General features: G+C 46.6%; 1 protein-coding gene across 2 annotated transcripts in view; it reads left to right on the top strand.

The window, feature by feature from the left end:
- Positions 1–15,486, top strand: part of LOC118775315 (serine/threonine-protein phosphatase 2A 55 kDa regulatory subunit B beta isoform-like) — a 64,119-nt gene that overhangs the window by 34,722 nt on the left and 13,911 nt on the right. For both annotated transcript variants that reach the window (XM_036525178.1, XM_036525179.1), the window contains exon 2: positions 15,329–15,426. In XM_036525178.1, the coding sequence (XP_036381071.1) occupies positions 15,329–15,426 (98 nt within the window). The remainder of the gene's footprint in view (positions 1–15,328; positions 15,427–15,486) is intronic.

The raw sequence follows: 15,486 nt of genomic DNA, 5'->3' as shown, positions 1-15,486 counted from the left end.
TCAGACTAGCTTAACACATTATGACACCATGCCCTGGTAGTATCCCATGAGCACTTGCTTCCTTCATCGTGTGCCAGGGGTGTGTCTGTGAGGCAATTGTCCGGGGTGGAACTTCCACAGAAAGAGATGCACATCTGCTTTCCCTGGACCTGCATGTAATTGATGAATATTATTTTGGCAGCTGCTCCGTGTCATTAAAAATCAACAATTGCCTCCTTTTGTGTGAACAACGGCCAGGGCAAAGACGGCGGAGCTTTTGCGATGGTGTCTCTTGTGCCTTGCAGCAAACGGTTTCCTTGCTTTCTGGGCGGGAGGGTGGGAGAGTTGCTGGCAGGCAGGAAGTTGTGAAGGGGGAGGTGATACCGCCTTTTGTTCTATGTACCTGTAATGGGCACGGCTGGATAAGGGATGGGTGTGGCCTGTTTGCTGATGCTCTGATGATGCTGAGAACTGAACAATGGCCAGGATGTGCCTGGTCCCCATACAGTCCCCTCCACAGGAAGGAAACCACTTTGGGCCTGTAGCTCCTTGTCCTTATGATAGGGTCACGGTTGAAGTGTGACAGAAGTTGCAGTTCAAATGTAGGTTAAGACACCCAAGTTTTACCCATGGCAATATGTTGCCTGAATTGTCTTTCCTAAAGCCCTGCTGTAACTTATAGAAACTGTGTTACACACGTTGGAAATTTGGAGATGAAAATCATACATATGAGGTTTAAAACAGGAAGTTCAGATGAAGTGCAGGGATTGCCTAGCCTCTCACAAAGTTCACTGCATTAAGTGAAATCGGACAGTTGTGTTTATTCCTTAGGCTGGTATTAGCAGAGGAGGGGAAGGCAGGGTCTTCCATCTCTCCGTTTCTGCACAGTCCTCCTTATCTGTTTCAGGGCCATTTAGGAGCACCTGTCAGATGAACTGCTTAGAGAGGATTATTTCTAATCTCCATTGATGTCAAGCAAAGCTCTACAGAATCACTTAGATTTATTCTATTTGTAAGTGCGGATTGCATAAATTGTAAAAAAGAATTCAGCTTGGGGGTTAATCAGCATTAGGAAAGCCAAATATGTATGCAGAACAGAGAGGTGTGGACACATAGAAGAGCAGCACAATATGGCGGCAGTGTCATTCGTTGAGGTAATCTGTGTGGGGGATGCTGGTCTGACTCCAGAGGAGCCATATGGTCCTAAGACAGGACAAACCAGGCTGATCCATGCCTAAACAGGCCATGCCACAGACCTGTGCATATGCACAGAGGGCCACACAAGCGGACCCCAGAGCCCCGAATCCCAAACACGACCCCGCGAATGTTCTGTTCCTGCAGCTTTAATTCCCAGGTTGCTTAGAGCACGCACGTCCCAAAATCACAACTCAGCTTTCCACCAGAAGGGGGTACTCCCCCACCCCTCCACTGCCCTACACAGTGTTTTTACTGTGCTTGTGTAAGGTGGAAATTGGATTTGTGAGAAGATAGCCCTCAGTCCTGAATAAAACTGTGTCATTAGATTTCTACTGATAAGTGAACTGGCATTAAAAGTAAAAAAAAGCTGAGGCGTGCGTTCTCCTGTAAAAATAAATATCTGGGTCTTCATAAACATATATTTTATTTATGGTTACATAGAGGAAGAAAGTAACAAATACATTTTAGCTGTCACCCCATCCTCTAATATTCTCCTCTACCAGCAGGTGCATTTAAGTAACTAATCAATCAACCAATTACAACCAGGACATAACAATCAATATGTATGTTGATGCATTCATGGTACCATCAACTCTTATATAAGGCTTGACCTTTTCCCAGTCAATATTCAGTTTTTTTCATTTACAGTATAATAGCCAAGACTCATTAGCACCCTCTGTGAGTGTTATAAAACTGTCTGGGAGAGAAAATCATTACGGGCAGCTGTAACTGTGGCTCACAGATGTAACAAGCCCATTACAGAAAATGACATCACCTATTTTCAGGAAGCAATTTAATCTGCCATGCAGGAGACCTGGCTGAACAGGTTCTGTTAGATGTTGAACATAATGCGAATGATGTGATGAATGGGTTCATTCAGGTCATGTTCTGGGGGTGCCTGGCACATCCACCTGCTAAAGTAATCCTGTGATTCAGATTGCTGCAAAATTATCTCCCTATTAAAGATGGTTTTTTACCTACAGTTGTGGAGCACAGAGCCCATAGGGAGGCCTGTGTCATCGGCACAGGGGAAAAAAACGAACAAGAACCGCACTGGTTCTCATCACAGTGCGCTTCAGAGTGCTAGTGCCTGACCTGTCACCAAGTGGATATCTAATGTCAGAGCAGGGCCACCTCTGTCCTGCTCCGAGTGTCACTCAGTGTTGCGATGGCCACCTCCTTCCTGTCGAGTTGAGCGAGGGCGACCGTTTAGCATGGGGGCGGGCGTCTGAGTTGATTACCTCACACTCGTTTTGGCGGGAGCTGGCAGATAGGCCCCTCAGATGACTGGTGAACTCTGACCTGGAATTACACTAACAACAGCCCCGGGAGGCCAGTGGGGCTGCTGAGGAGGTGACGGCTATGCACACGGGTTCATTAAATGCATACTGCTGATGCTGCTGTTTCTGCACACATGCCCCTCTGTATAGTTTCACACACACAGCAAGCATACACACACACACACACACACACACACACACACACACACGCACACGCACACACACTCCTCTGTATGCTCTCTCTCTATCACACACACACACGCGCGCACACACACACACACACACACACACGCACACATCCTCTCTTTCGCCTCACATTTCCAGAGTCAGCACTGCAGGGCTGCCCAAATCACATGATGGCCGTTTCCCCTCTGGGCTCTGTTTACTATCAGACCAAATGCATGGAGACACTAATAGGTGGGATCTTCCCCTGAATACTGCACTGGGCTCCAGGGCTGTGTGTGCTCAGCTGGGAGAGCCTGAGTGTCATGGATTTCAATCCAGGGGATATGAGGGTATTATTGTCTATAAATAACAACACTAATCACCCCTCCATCCGATTCACTGCAAGTGAGTGCATACAGACACGTATTCCACATGCAAGGGGACTGAGAGAGAGAGAGAGAGAGAGAGAGAGAGAGAGAGAGAGAGAGAGAGAGAGAGAGAGAGAGAGAGAATCATTACAGGTAGCCTCACAGACGTAACCAGTCCATTACAGAAAGTGACATCACCCATTTTCAGGGAGCAATTTAATGTGCCAAGCAGGAGACCTGGCTGAACAGGTTCTGTTTCTGTTAGATGTTGAACACATTGCTGTGATGAATTTCATGTGATGAAGTTCATTTGGGTCACATGCTGGGGGTGCCTGGCACATGCACCTGCTGAAGTAATCCTGTGACCCAGATTGCTGCAAAATGATCATCCTATAAAAATGCCCCCCCCCCCAAAACAGACAGATGTGTGAGTATTTCTGGCTTTGTGCGTAAACCCCGCAAGCTGTCTCGGTGGGAGGAGGTGAGGGGGAGATTTCAGAACCATGGACAGCGCCGAACGGGGCCGATCAGACATGGCTTTGGGAGTAGGGAGCAAAAATCCTCGAAAAGGGATCACTCCAACAAAATGCCAGAAACAGATGACTTTAAAACCATAGGAATGTCATCTTTTTAAAAGTGCGGGCTGAAACGGTTTGCCTGCAGTTGCTTCATCTGTGGAATTTTCCATTCGGTAAAGCGAATTGTGGAACATTTCGAAATTGATGGATTGTATTGTTTTGCTACTCCTCACAGGTGCTTTGGTTGTTCTCCTCTTGAACATTTAAGGAATTTAAGGATGGCAACAGGAAATTCAGCTGAGCTATGCCCATTATTCTGTCCATAGTCTAGAGTGTACTTAACTGGGCAGCTGTGTAGCATAGTGGTTAAGAATCAGGACTCATAACCAAAAGGCTGATGGTTCGATTCCCTGCTGGGGTACTGCTGCTGTACCCTTGGACAAGGTACTTAACCCACAATTGCCTCAGTAAATATCCAGCTGTATAAACGAGTAACATTGTGATAAAGTGTAATCGATATAAGTCGCCCTGGATAAGAGTGTCTGCTAAAAAAAATGCCAATACTTAACTCTGTGTCAAGGCAGGTCTTGAACACTCTGAGGGTCTCTGCTTCCACTACGAATCCTGATTAGGCTTTTCTATGCCTTCTATACCTCATGTGCGTGTATAACATCTGTAGCAAAGTGCTTCCTAGTGTCACTGTGAAGTCATACCTTGGTCTTGTTTCTTAATGAAGGCAGGGAACCCTTGGCACTGGTCTCTCTGCGCTTGCAGTAGGCCTCTTCCAGAGAGACAGACCTAAACCCCATACGGAGGCTCTGAATCAGCAGTATTGATAAGCCTGCAGTGCTGCATTGCGTGGGTGAGGTCCTCTAGCAGACACTCATTTTGCTACATTTTTCTTGTCACGCTGAAACCTGACACTGGTACACTGTAATAGCATGGTGCTCACAAAAACCAACAAGGTCTACCTCGGTAGCTATCATGATAATAATAACGCTGGTAGCACTCTCTAAACCCCTATGTTCACAGAGCATCAGCCTGCAGAAAGTATTCATCAAACACCAGCACCTTTCCAGCACCTAAGAATATCAACCAAAAGAATGAATGACCCAGGCAATGGCTGGAAAATTCACCCTCAAAGTGCTGTAGCGCCACTGAAAGAAAAAACATTCCCCACAATGCTCTGTAATCATTTGTTTGAGTTGTTACAGAATGCAGTCACTGTCTTGAAGCGCTGTGCCCATTGCTCGGAGTGCAGACCACTGCGTGTTTATGGAATTGACATGTGATTAATAATGCATTGGAGCACCACCATTGGCCTGTAGCGTTTACACTTACTCAGCTATTCTGTCCAGCCAGGCCCTCTCAGCCCTAGTTGCACCCTCCTACTTATTTGCAGAAACTAATTTGCTGGTCCCAGCAGTAGTTTATTTAGTCCCAGAACTAATAACACAATGATAGGCGTAGCCATTTAAAATTGCTTCCCCCCTCCCAGGACTTGCAGGGGGTATGGGACAGTAGATTATAAAAACAGGCAGGAGTGTGTATGTGTGTGTGTGTGTGTGTGTGTGTGTGTGTGTGTGTGTGTAATGGTTTAAATGGCACTTATTAGTTTTTTGCCCCTAAGGAATCTCAATTCCCGTTCCATACAGTTTATGCTGGTGTATCACTGAAGTTAGAATAGTGTCACTGTTTTTTTCCAGTTCTGTCTGATGGTGAGGATATCACATGTTTAAAGCCCCCAGCTACATGGTATCATGCGATGAAGGTCAGTCCGTAATGAGTTGGCCAGAAAAAAGCAGTGACGGATCTGCCAACATCATCCTGTAAAATCTCACAATCTGTTTCTTCCCTCTCTCTCCCTCCTGCCCTCCCACTCTACCCCCCTCTCTCTCTATCTCTTAATCTCTGTTTCTCTACTGATTGATTTTTTTTCTGAAGACCTCGCCCCTCCCTATAGTAATCAATCACTTAAGTTTTAATTTACCTCAGCCTTGACCCACGTCCTCCAACACACACCGTTTCCTGCGCAGAGCAGAACACCAAGCAGAGAGGATGCTGGGAGTTTAACGAGAGCTCCACGAGCACCCTGAAATCTAAATTCTATAGAGTCCTCACTGCTGAAGGTTACTGTGCAGACACCAGAGTCTGGCTGCCATCCGGATGTCACACCAATGGCAGATGCTCCCAGCTGACTCATAATTTATTTAGGGATGTTGTAAATGACAGGGAGGTTGTGACTCCACTGTTCTGCAGTGCAGTTGGTTATTTACATTATTCATTTGCTTGGCAGATACCTGTATCCAGGGCAACACACATATCTTACATTTTTTTTTACAGATTATGTATTCATACAGCAGCGTGTTCGCTGACACAGTTAAAATCAGGTGTCTTGCTCAAGTGCCCTGTGTAAGACTCAGATCTTCACCCATTGTCTCACAATCTGGAGTGTGAATTCCTACGGACACACCAAAGTTTGAAGTCTGTAGCTCCAGATCAGATGCAGTTAATGATATATGTTTTTTCTGGAATTTCTTTTACATGTTGAACCTCTTCAGCATAAGCAGTATCATTTTTTATTCATTCACATTGTGTCTTAGTGCTGTTTTCAAAGGTATGAATTTGCTTGGGTTATCCTCAGACCCAGAAATGAACAGACTTTTAGAGTGCCTCTGTGCTATCAAAGCAACAGATAACAAAGTTGAATTGTACATGCACTGACTATTGTGCGTTGTCTGATTAAGTCTGAGTCGATAATTCAGCATCTTAATTAGATACTAGAGGAAATGTCAACATCCATTCGATTCCCTCAGGATGCAGCTTCCCCTAGAAGCCAGGCTACAACCCAAAACCTCGCTGTGTTCAACAGCAGATTACATCAGTGCAAGGTTATGACAGTAAATTACATAAAAACATCAATATCAGCCATGACCTTCCAGAGACAGCCACGTGTAGACACACAGGCAGAACAGACTGTTTCCTATGTGCTGTATCCTCTATTTGAACTGAGCTGTTCTGTTCTGTAACAGTTAGGTCACCTGAATACGAGGTCGCAAGTTCAGATCATACACATGTACAGTATGAGATTTTTTTTTGGCTGTATGGAGTAAGTGCTGTTAAGCGCTATGTTAACAAGTTAGAATGTCAGCCAGCCAGAGCCAGGGGCACCCTTCCTGCACTGAATGCTAATGCCATTGCAGCCTCGGAGGCCGAAGTGCCCTGATGCATTGGCACACTGGGCAGCTGGTGCCTGCTGGCATGCGATCATCCACACTGCTGAAGGGGTGTGGTGAGGCTGGTGCGGTTGGGATCCTCCGTGGCAAATTCAGGGAGACGCCCGTGTCTGGGCCGCTCTGCCTGTGGCAGACAGCTCTGTCTCTCTGCCTCTGTGTTTTAATGTGTGTGCGGCAGCAGTGAGACCTGGAAGAATGCGGATATTCTCAGCATTACAATACTTTATGGTCATTTAGCAGATGCGCTTATCCAGAGTGACTTACATAGGTTACAACTTTTCAATCCAGTTATACAGCTGGATATTTTCTGGATATTTGCTGAGGAAATTGTGGGGTTAAGTGCCTTGCCCAAGGGTACAACAGCAGTACCCCAGCAGGGAATCGAGCTGGCAACCCTTTTTGGTTATGTGCCCTTCTCCTTACTACTATGCCACACTGTTTCCCCTAGCAATAGAAACCAGCAGTGCTGTTTTGGGTGTGAGGTGCTCAGCTGGTGCTTGAATGATGATGAGGCAGCAGTGGAGAAATGCTCTTTGTGCTTGTCTGCACTGAGCAGGCATCTGGCTCCTCATACTGCTGACCTGATGGAGCTGCAAGGAGCCAGGCACTGTAACCACAGCATAGCCAACCTCTTTTCACCTGCATTACCTGCGAGGGTTTCACCTTTGTGCTTTCCCCAAGAAGCTCCTGCTTGTATATATGCACAGCACTTATCAAGAGGGTGGTGAAGTGCTTAAACAATAATATGCTAACAACTAGTAGATTATAAGTTTGAATGCTGAGATGGGCTTTGCTGTTTTTAAGCAATGTACTTAGTCTGAATTGTTACCAGGAAATGTATTTTAGTTTCCAGCTGCATACACTCAAAAAAAAAATTAAGCTTTGTAAGTCACCCTGGATTTGCCTAGTTGCTCGCTGAGCAGATGGCATTGTGTAAGTGAACTTTTTTACCCTCTCGAACTCATTGATTGGTCTGAGGGACGCCGTCGCATTGCAGTGCAGTCTGGATGTGCGTGGTGTGTCTATATATAGCCCCGTGAGAGAATTATGGGATGCTGTTGATGCTGGTGGCAGAATGCAGGATCAGCCGTGCTGTTTAAGCCTATTACTGCAGCAGGTCAGCACAGCACGGAAGGGAAATATCTCTGCCATTTCACTGAACTAAATTGAAATGTCACTGGGACCACACGTCTGACACCACAGGGTCACACGGTTCAAATCCCATATTTGTTACCCTCTCAGACTTTACACAGAGAGCAGGTTTGAGTGTAAAACAAAAGAACTGAACAGACACTTCATTTCACTGAACTAAACTGAAGGGTCATCCAGGCCATGCTCCGGACACCATAGGATCAATGGTTCCAATCCCAGATTTGTTACCTCCCAGATTTTCCTCAGAAAGCGGGTTTGTGTGTAACTAAAGAACAGAACAGGCACTTCATTTCACTGAACTAAACTGAAGTGTCACCCAAGCCACGTGCCTAACACCATAGGGTCACTGGGTCCAATCCCAGATTTGGCACCTCACAGATTTTCTTCAGAAAGCGGTTTTGTGTATACCCAAATAACTGAACAGTCACTTCATTTCACTGAACTAAACCAATGTGTCAACCAGGCCATGCTTCTAACACCACAGTGTAAAGGGGTCCAATCACAGATTTGGCACTTTCCAGATTTTCTTTAGAAAGCAGGTTTGTGTATAAATAAAGAACTGAGCATTCACTTTGTAGTGGCTGAAACTACTTTCCTGGCCTTTTTGCCATCCATTGGGGTAAAGGTTGATGATGCAATTCACTGCCAAGGGAGACCCTCATTCAGTGAAAATATGATTAGTGGACCCCTGATGCAGCTCTGTACCACTAATAATTTACATTACATTATATGCGTTTAGTGGATGCTCTGATCCAGAGCAACTTTCAGCACAAGAGAAGCGACTTCCAGCACAAGAAATTAAAAGACTGTTCATACATGTGGTATATCCACATGCTTCTTTAAAGGGAGGTAGAGTTAAATTTCCTGTAAATATACACAATAGAATCAAACCATGAATATACAATTTAATCATTCTTCTACTTGAGCTGATCCTTCATAGTGTAAAAGTATACTAATACAATTCCATCCACAGCTAAACAAGCTTTGCCTTAGAGTACGATTAAATCACAATCATAATCCTGGAATTCACTGCAAGCTATTTTTCAAAGGCTTGTTCTTATCTTGTTTAAAAAGATTGACAGGAATTGTTCAGCAGTTCCAACAGTGGCGTTTATTTAGTTGCATGTATCTAGCATGGCGTGGTGGGTCATGACCTGGTAACACCTGATTATCCAGGAGGCAACGTATTGACCAACATCGTTAACCAAAAGTACAGTACAGCAATCTCTGCACCATTCACACTGAGCAATGCAGTAAACCATTACTTACTGCCAGTTACCCAGAATTAAACTTATGCAACAGAACAACTGTTTTTTTTTCTATTTTGTATTCTTTCACACGTTACACAACCAGTCTGTTTACAACACTGTGACAGCAGGACTGAGAGAGGGAGGGAGATGTTTCAGCTTTAGCTTGAGCTGCGGGGAGCCTGGCTGCTTATTGACCTACATGTGTTCGCATCACGCTGCTCTTAACCCTTTCCTCTCTGCTCCAGCCTGCCACCTGCTCACCTGCATCTTACAGGCTGGTGTGCTTTTAATCAATCTTTTCCACCATTGTCGGGGGGTGGGGGAAAAAAAACAGTTCTCCATTGTGTGGTACTGTTGCTCACAATTCCAAATGGAGGAATTAGACAGCGGGGAAAAGTCTCAGTCTCTGTATTGTGTGGAAATAAAAGCGCAGCAGTTTGTCCTGCAAGGACCATCTGGACAAAAATCAAACCGAAGCAGCGCCTTTCTCACTGTAAGCATGTGTGTGTCAGGCTCACCTCATTAGCCGCAAAGCTTCGGTCCTGGTTTGCTCAGCGCTGAAGCCCCCTGTATCCCACAATCCCTTTATTCTAATTTCCTCTTTCTCATCTGATGCTGACATTGCGCGTTGGGGATGCAATCTCCTGTGCAATCATCTGACGGAGGGACGCTGGATGGGCCTGGTGTTCCCATCTAGGCTGCTCAATATGAGGGTGTGCACGGGGATGGGGGGGCAGGGGGCTGGGAGGGGGGGTGTGATTACCCAGCATGCTATCCCTGAGAGATCAGCCGTCTCCACATTACAGCACCAGATGGATTTCTGCTATCGGGGGCCCTACGCTTTATAATGCCAACGGCTGACCTTTGACGCCATCATCGTCTCATGCCTGGCTGGCTCTGAGATTTATAGACTCCTGCAGGTATTGGTTGAGGGGGTGTCAGGTAATGCAGACATGTAGGCTAAGCCAAACCTGCCTGCAATAAGGTGACAATGAACCTCCAGGGTGCTGTTCTCAACCCTTCTGTAAGCAACAGTATCATTCTGCCATCAGAAATGCTGGGATTTCCTAGGGATCGAGGAGCATTCAGTATCTCCCACGGAAACCATCCAAGCCACATGCTTTGCTTCGTTTTATTTTCGTATTTCATAACAGTTCTAGTCATCGGCCAGGCCAAATGATTCTGTCATCCACTGTGGACACTGTGCTCAGCTTTAGCCTGTTTCAGCCTTGAACGCTTTCATCATTTACTTACCCACAGCACATCACGATCCATTGTGCAGTGCTATCCACTGATGCTGCTGAATATTTTCTGAGGTATTTCAGGCTGAAAATGCCTCACTCAATGACACAAGCATGGTGGTCCACCCAGGATTTGAACTAGAAATGCTTTTGGCAGTTTCCTCATCACTGTACCATCACATGCTGTGGTGCCGTGAATCAATTTAACCAGGCTAGAGGTTGGTTTGAGCATACGGGACATGGATGCATTCTAGCACAATGTCACTACGCTGGAAAGTGCTCTAGAGCTCAGAAGGCCGACATTACTGAGAAGACTGTACCCAATTGTCTTTGCTCTCTGGAATATCTTCACTCAAAATATTTAGCTGTTATCCTTATTCTCTTTGTTGGTGACGTGTTCCCTGCTGGTAATAAGGAGGGAGGCCGTAAAGCAGGAATTGCAAATGGATACTCCCGGGGCCTAATTAGGTCAGCCTGTTTCTCGCGTCAGGAAGAAAAAAATCATTTAAAATTCAGTTTCAATGAAGAATTTGAATGCGAATTTAGATGTATATATTCCCTCATCGTCCCGTACGTGGTGGTGGCCTCCTCTCTGTAATTGTTCGACATCGACGCTGTCTGATCAGTGCGTTCTGCGTGGCTTCGCGCCTCTCAGAGAGGTCAGAGAGTTCAGACGAGGAGCCTACGTCAAGAACACAACACAGCCGTAACCAGGGGAAACAAACGCAATTACAGCATTACCCTCCTGCCTGACCAAATGAGCCGCAAAGGGTCCCTTTATGCAGATACTTGAGGGTTGACAGTGTAGCATAGTGGTAAGGAGCAGGGTGTGTGAAAGTGAAAGGTTGCTGGTTTGATTCCCCTCTGGGGCACTGCTGCTGTACCCTTGGGCAAGGTACTTAACCCACAGCTGCCGCAGTCAATATGCAGCTGTAAAAGTAAAAATCGTAAACTGTGTTAGCAGTTTGGAGCATCTGCTAAATGACAATAATGTAACGTGATGTAATGTAACGTAATATAGAAATTGTTAACATGCCTAAGGGAAAAGCGGACAAAGCCACCGGAGCACAGCATATGATGTGATTCCCTTTGTGCCGGTGCTCCTCGGAACACGCAGTTCTCTTCTGACGCAGATTACCCGCCAGAATCAAACGCATGGACGCCTCGCGTCCACTCGGAGGGCCCAGGCTTGTCAAGGCCTCCGCTGGGCTCCGGGAGAGAGGAAACGCTGGAAACGGACTGCCCCGGTGGGACAGCTGCACGCAGCCACCTTGCGATAGGATGAAAGAGTGGCCAACAGAACGGGGGTGTGGGGGACACACAATAGACTCCATTCACCGCGGGGAAGAGAGCGTTCACCCCCAGCCGTACCATTGTCAGTGTAGCACCGTGCCGAACTGTTTGTTCCCGTAGCAGGACAAACAAATCGCCATTCTTGTTTTCCTTTTTTTTTTCCCCCCTGCACAAAGAAGGAAAACGCTTAGCGTGCCACGTGCTCCGTTGCGGGCGGTCTGGCGCTCTGGTCGCAAATTTGTATTTGTGCAGACCCAGTCAGTGGTAAGGAGACCCGTAGAGAGCCCCAGTGTAGAGTGCGGTGCCAGACTTCCTGCTTATGTGGGGGCTAAGTGCGCTGGATCGGGCTTGTCTGCCTCATTAAGCCAGTGGCATTAACAGCAATGGAAAACAGAAAATCTGTTACATAACACAGAGGAAGGAGGAAAACAGGCAAAGGCTGTTTGTGCATTGAGGTGTTTACAATGAGTGTTTGTGTGAGTTCATGGCTACGCGGTGTCGCATTGTAAGGCGCAGAGCTGTTGAATAAGTGCTCATGCAGACAGCTGTCCATGCGACAGGAGTGAAATGCACCCTGAATGCGGGCAGAGCCGTACACTTCCTGTACAGACCGCGAGAACACATTCTTCTCCGCGCTCGGCTCCTCTCGTGGAAGGAGGGGTCGTCATGGAAACCCTTCTCTTAAACGCTCCCTAACAGCCAGCGCTAAGCCCACGGAGGTGTGTGTGGGTAAGGAAAAAAAAAAAACACAGCAACAACACCACAGCCTTCATTGCCCTCCCTCCTCTTTTTCTCTCCCTTTCTCTCTCTCTCTCTCAATCCTTCGCTCCTATTCTCTGACGTACTCTGCAGCGAACAAAAAAAAAGGGATTACTTAAGAACCCCTTCTCGTTTTATTTGTTTGTTTGTGTGCCTGTTTCCCTGCGTTTGGTGCTGAGCCGTGTGTCTCGTTCGGTCATGGGCAGCCTTTGGAGTTAGTGTGTTCGATGTGCCTGCGTTTACGTCAAGGGGAACATCTTATCCTATCTGAGGTTCTGACAACACGCACCTGCCAGCGAGAGGCAGACATGCAGCCAATGCAAGATAGTTTTCCCTGAATCTCGGAAAGATTGCACAGCTGCTGCCGATTTCCTGAAATCACCGAGACAGATGCATCTCATTGAGGAAGACAAAGAAAAAGGTGTGAAAGGTAGGTATCGATCAGCGGCGGCTTTCGAGAGTCCTGCTTTGCAGTAGACAGCCAATTTGGGAGTGGGAGTCCTGCAGGTTTGCTGATGAACCGGAATCACGGAATCACACAGCTCCAACAGAACTGTCCTGTTGAGCTAAACACACACGATTGTCCTTAATAGCATCAATTTAGTTTCTTCTCGAGCTTCATGTGTGTTATATGGTGCTGTTGTTTGGCTTGGTGTATTATAAAGATTACGTGTGATAGCTTAAGTGTGCCGGGTTATTTTCACAGTGGTGTGTGTGTGTATGTTTGTGTGTGTGAGAGAGAGAGAGAAAGAGAGAGATGGACACATAAAGATTTTGTTGAGACTTTGCATTCAGTGTTGGTGAGAATATCTTAAAGATTGCTTGGATTTAGGTCATACAAATTGGGGACAATCCCTTTTTTATTTCAAAGGACAAAACAGCTTAACACAGCGTGGGAATATGCAATGCATGCCATCAATTGCATACAAGTTAATTTGCGGTTGGCTTTTCAGAGCAAATTGTAGCATGAGAATGAACCCGAAGCTTTAAGAGGATAAAGGAGCGCGCTTCGCTCTGAAGCCTTATCACTCCAAAAAGAAAAGAAAAGAGCAAATCCCTAGAAAAGCCCCTCGAAGACAGCAGTCATGACACTGATACCTCAGCCTGCGTGCCCGCGAATTCCGCCGAATGGCAGATGCCTGCGTTCGTCCATGCAGTATCGCATTAATTAAATGTCTGGGATTGCCCTACTTTCTGCTGTATGGATGGGGTGGGATTACAGACTTCTCGAGAAAGAACACTTCCGGCAGTTTTGGTAATTAAGACTGCTTTAACCCCATTCTACAGATGTGGGTCAGTAGTGCTATGTGGAGGGTGGCATTAGTAATGTTGCCTACACCAGCAGCACCCCGTGAAGATGTAAATTTATAGCGACCTGCGAATCTACCATCAAGATCTGAAACACAAGTGTTATCCTTGATGAATCTGTGACTCGCAATTTGTACCTTTCTTGTTGCAAAGCGGAAAAAGGTGATGGTTTGGCAGAAAAAAAGTGATGTGACCAAGGCCTTCAGATTTTTGTCAGTGGAAAACAGAAGTGTGATTCGGGGGGAATTAAATCTTCATGCGAAAAACGACAGGATATGATTGAGACGTGAAACGTCTGGGGGACCTTTGTTCCAGAGCTGAGGGGCCAGCACGTTCGTCCTGCCTCTCTCTCTCTCTCTCTCTCTCTCTCTCTGTCTGCTGTTTTCTCCCAAGGTTTATCATGCCATGCAATTATGCTGTCAAAAAAAGTCTCTCAGGCAGAAATTAGAGTCAGGAGGGATTTGCATATCAATCACACGGTGACAAAGCCAGGGGGTCGGCGTGGAGGCGCCCCACCATTGAGGCAGCCGCGGGTCATTGTGAGGGACGGCGGTGCGGTCCCCGTCTCCGGGCTCGGCCTTCCGGCAGACAGAGGACGATGTCAGTAATTGCCCAAACGCGCAGACGTGGTCTCGCTGACAGGCTGGCTCCTGTATTGTGAGAAGGCCGCTCTCGAAGGCTCACAGACCCACTTCAATTTCAATTAAATTGCTTGAAACCGTCCTTTTTTCCTTGTCTCGCGCCATCTCTTTAAAAGCTCTGGGGCATTCAGTTTGATCCGGCTTTCAGAGTCACTGCCGTCGTCCTTTGTTCACTGCCTTTTTTCTCCTTTTACTCCACTTTCACCTGGTTATCAAAGTGCCAGAAAGCCTGCCCTCAAACATAATCAGAGTGATTATCATCATTTCAAGAATCATGATGGTAGAAAGTTTCTACTGTAGCTCCCTTTGTTGGGCACACCGTCAAGATTTTCATTGAATCACTTGCCCACGTTTTAAATTGGATTGCATTTACATAGCAGCTTTTGAAGGACCTCAAACGCCCTTCTACAGTAAAGGGAAGCGGCTCACCTTAACTACTACCAATGTGAGAGGTCCACCTGGGTAAAGCACAGCAGCCATGTTAGCGCCAGACTGCTAATCAGAGATCAGCTGAGGCAGAAAGGGGAGGGTTTTTTTGAGCCAGTTAAACTGGGGGATTATTAGATTGTCTGATTCATACAGCCTGATTGGGATTCAGGCCAGGACATCCACTGCTCTTTGCAGCAAGTGCCAGAGAGTCTTAGCATCCAGAGAGTAATAATGACAGTGAGTCAGGCCCTTGGTTTTAAGGCCTCTCCTACGGTACAGTGTCCCTAGTGTTTGTCCTGAGGGAAGACTGTCCCCTGCTGGCCCACTGACATCATTTCCAGGAGGAATGTACTTTTCCCAGGGGGTGTTCAATCAAAGTATAACCAAACCCAGCTTTTCTTAGCTTCAGCCATCAGACAGGTGGGTGGTAAAGGTGGTAAGGGTGCTGGCAAAACTGTGTTCTCATTGGTTAAGAAACCTAAGAAACCATCGGTATGTGTTTTCTTTTCCAGCTGACATCATATCCACTGTTGAGTTCAACCACACAGGGGAGCTGTTGGCCACAGGGGACAAGGGCGGGCGAGTGGTGGTGTTCCAGAGAGAGCAGGAGGTAAGGCAAACAGTGGCCATTTACCCATCACTCTATGCCAAAGGGGCGATGCTGTGACAG

The sequence above is a fragment of the Megalops cyprinoides genome, chromosome 3 (genome assembly GCF_013368585.1).
Source record: "Megalops cyprinoides isolate fMegCyp1 chromosome 3, fMegCyp1.pri, whole genome shotgun sequence".
Classification (NCBI taxonomy): Eukaryota; Metazoa; Chordata; class Actinopteri; order Elopiformes; family Megalopidae; genus Megalops; species Megalops cyprinoides.
Note: the sequence above shows the minus strand (reverse complement) of the source record. Positions and strands in the feature narration are given on the sequence as shown.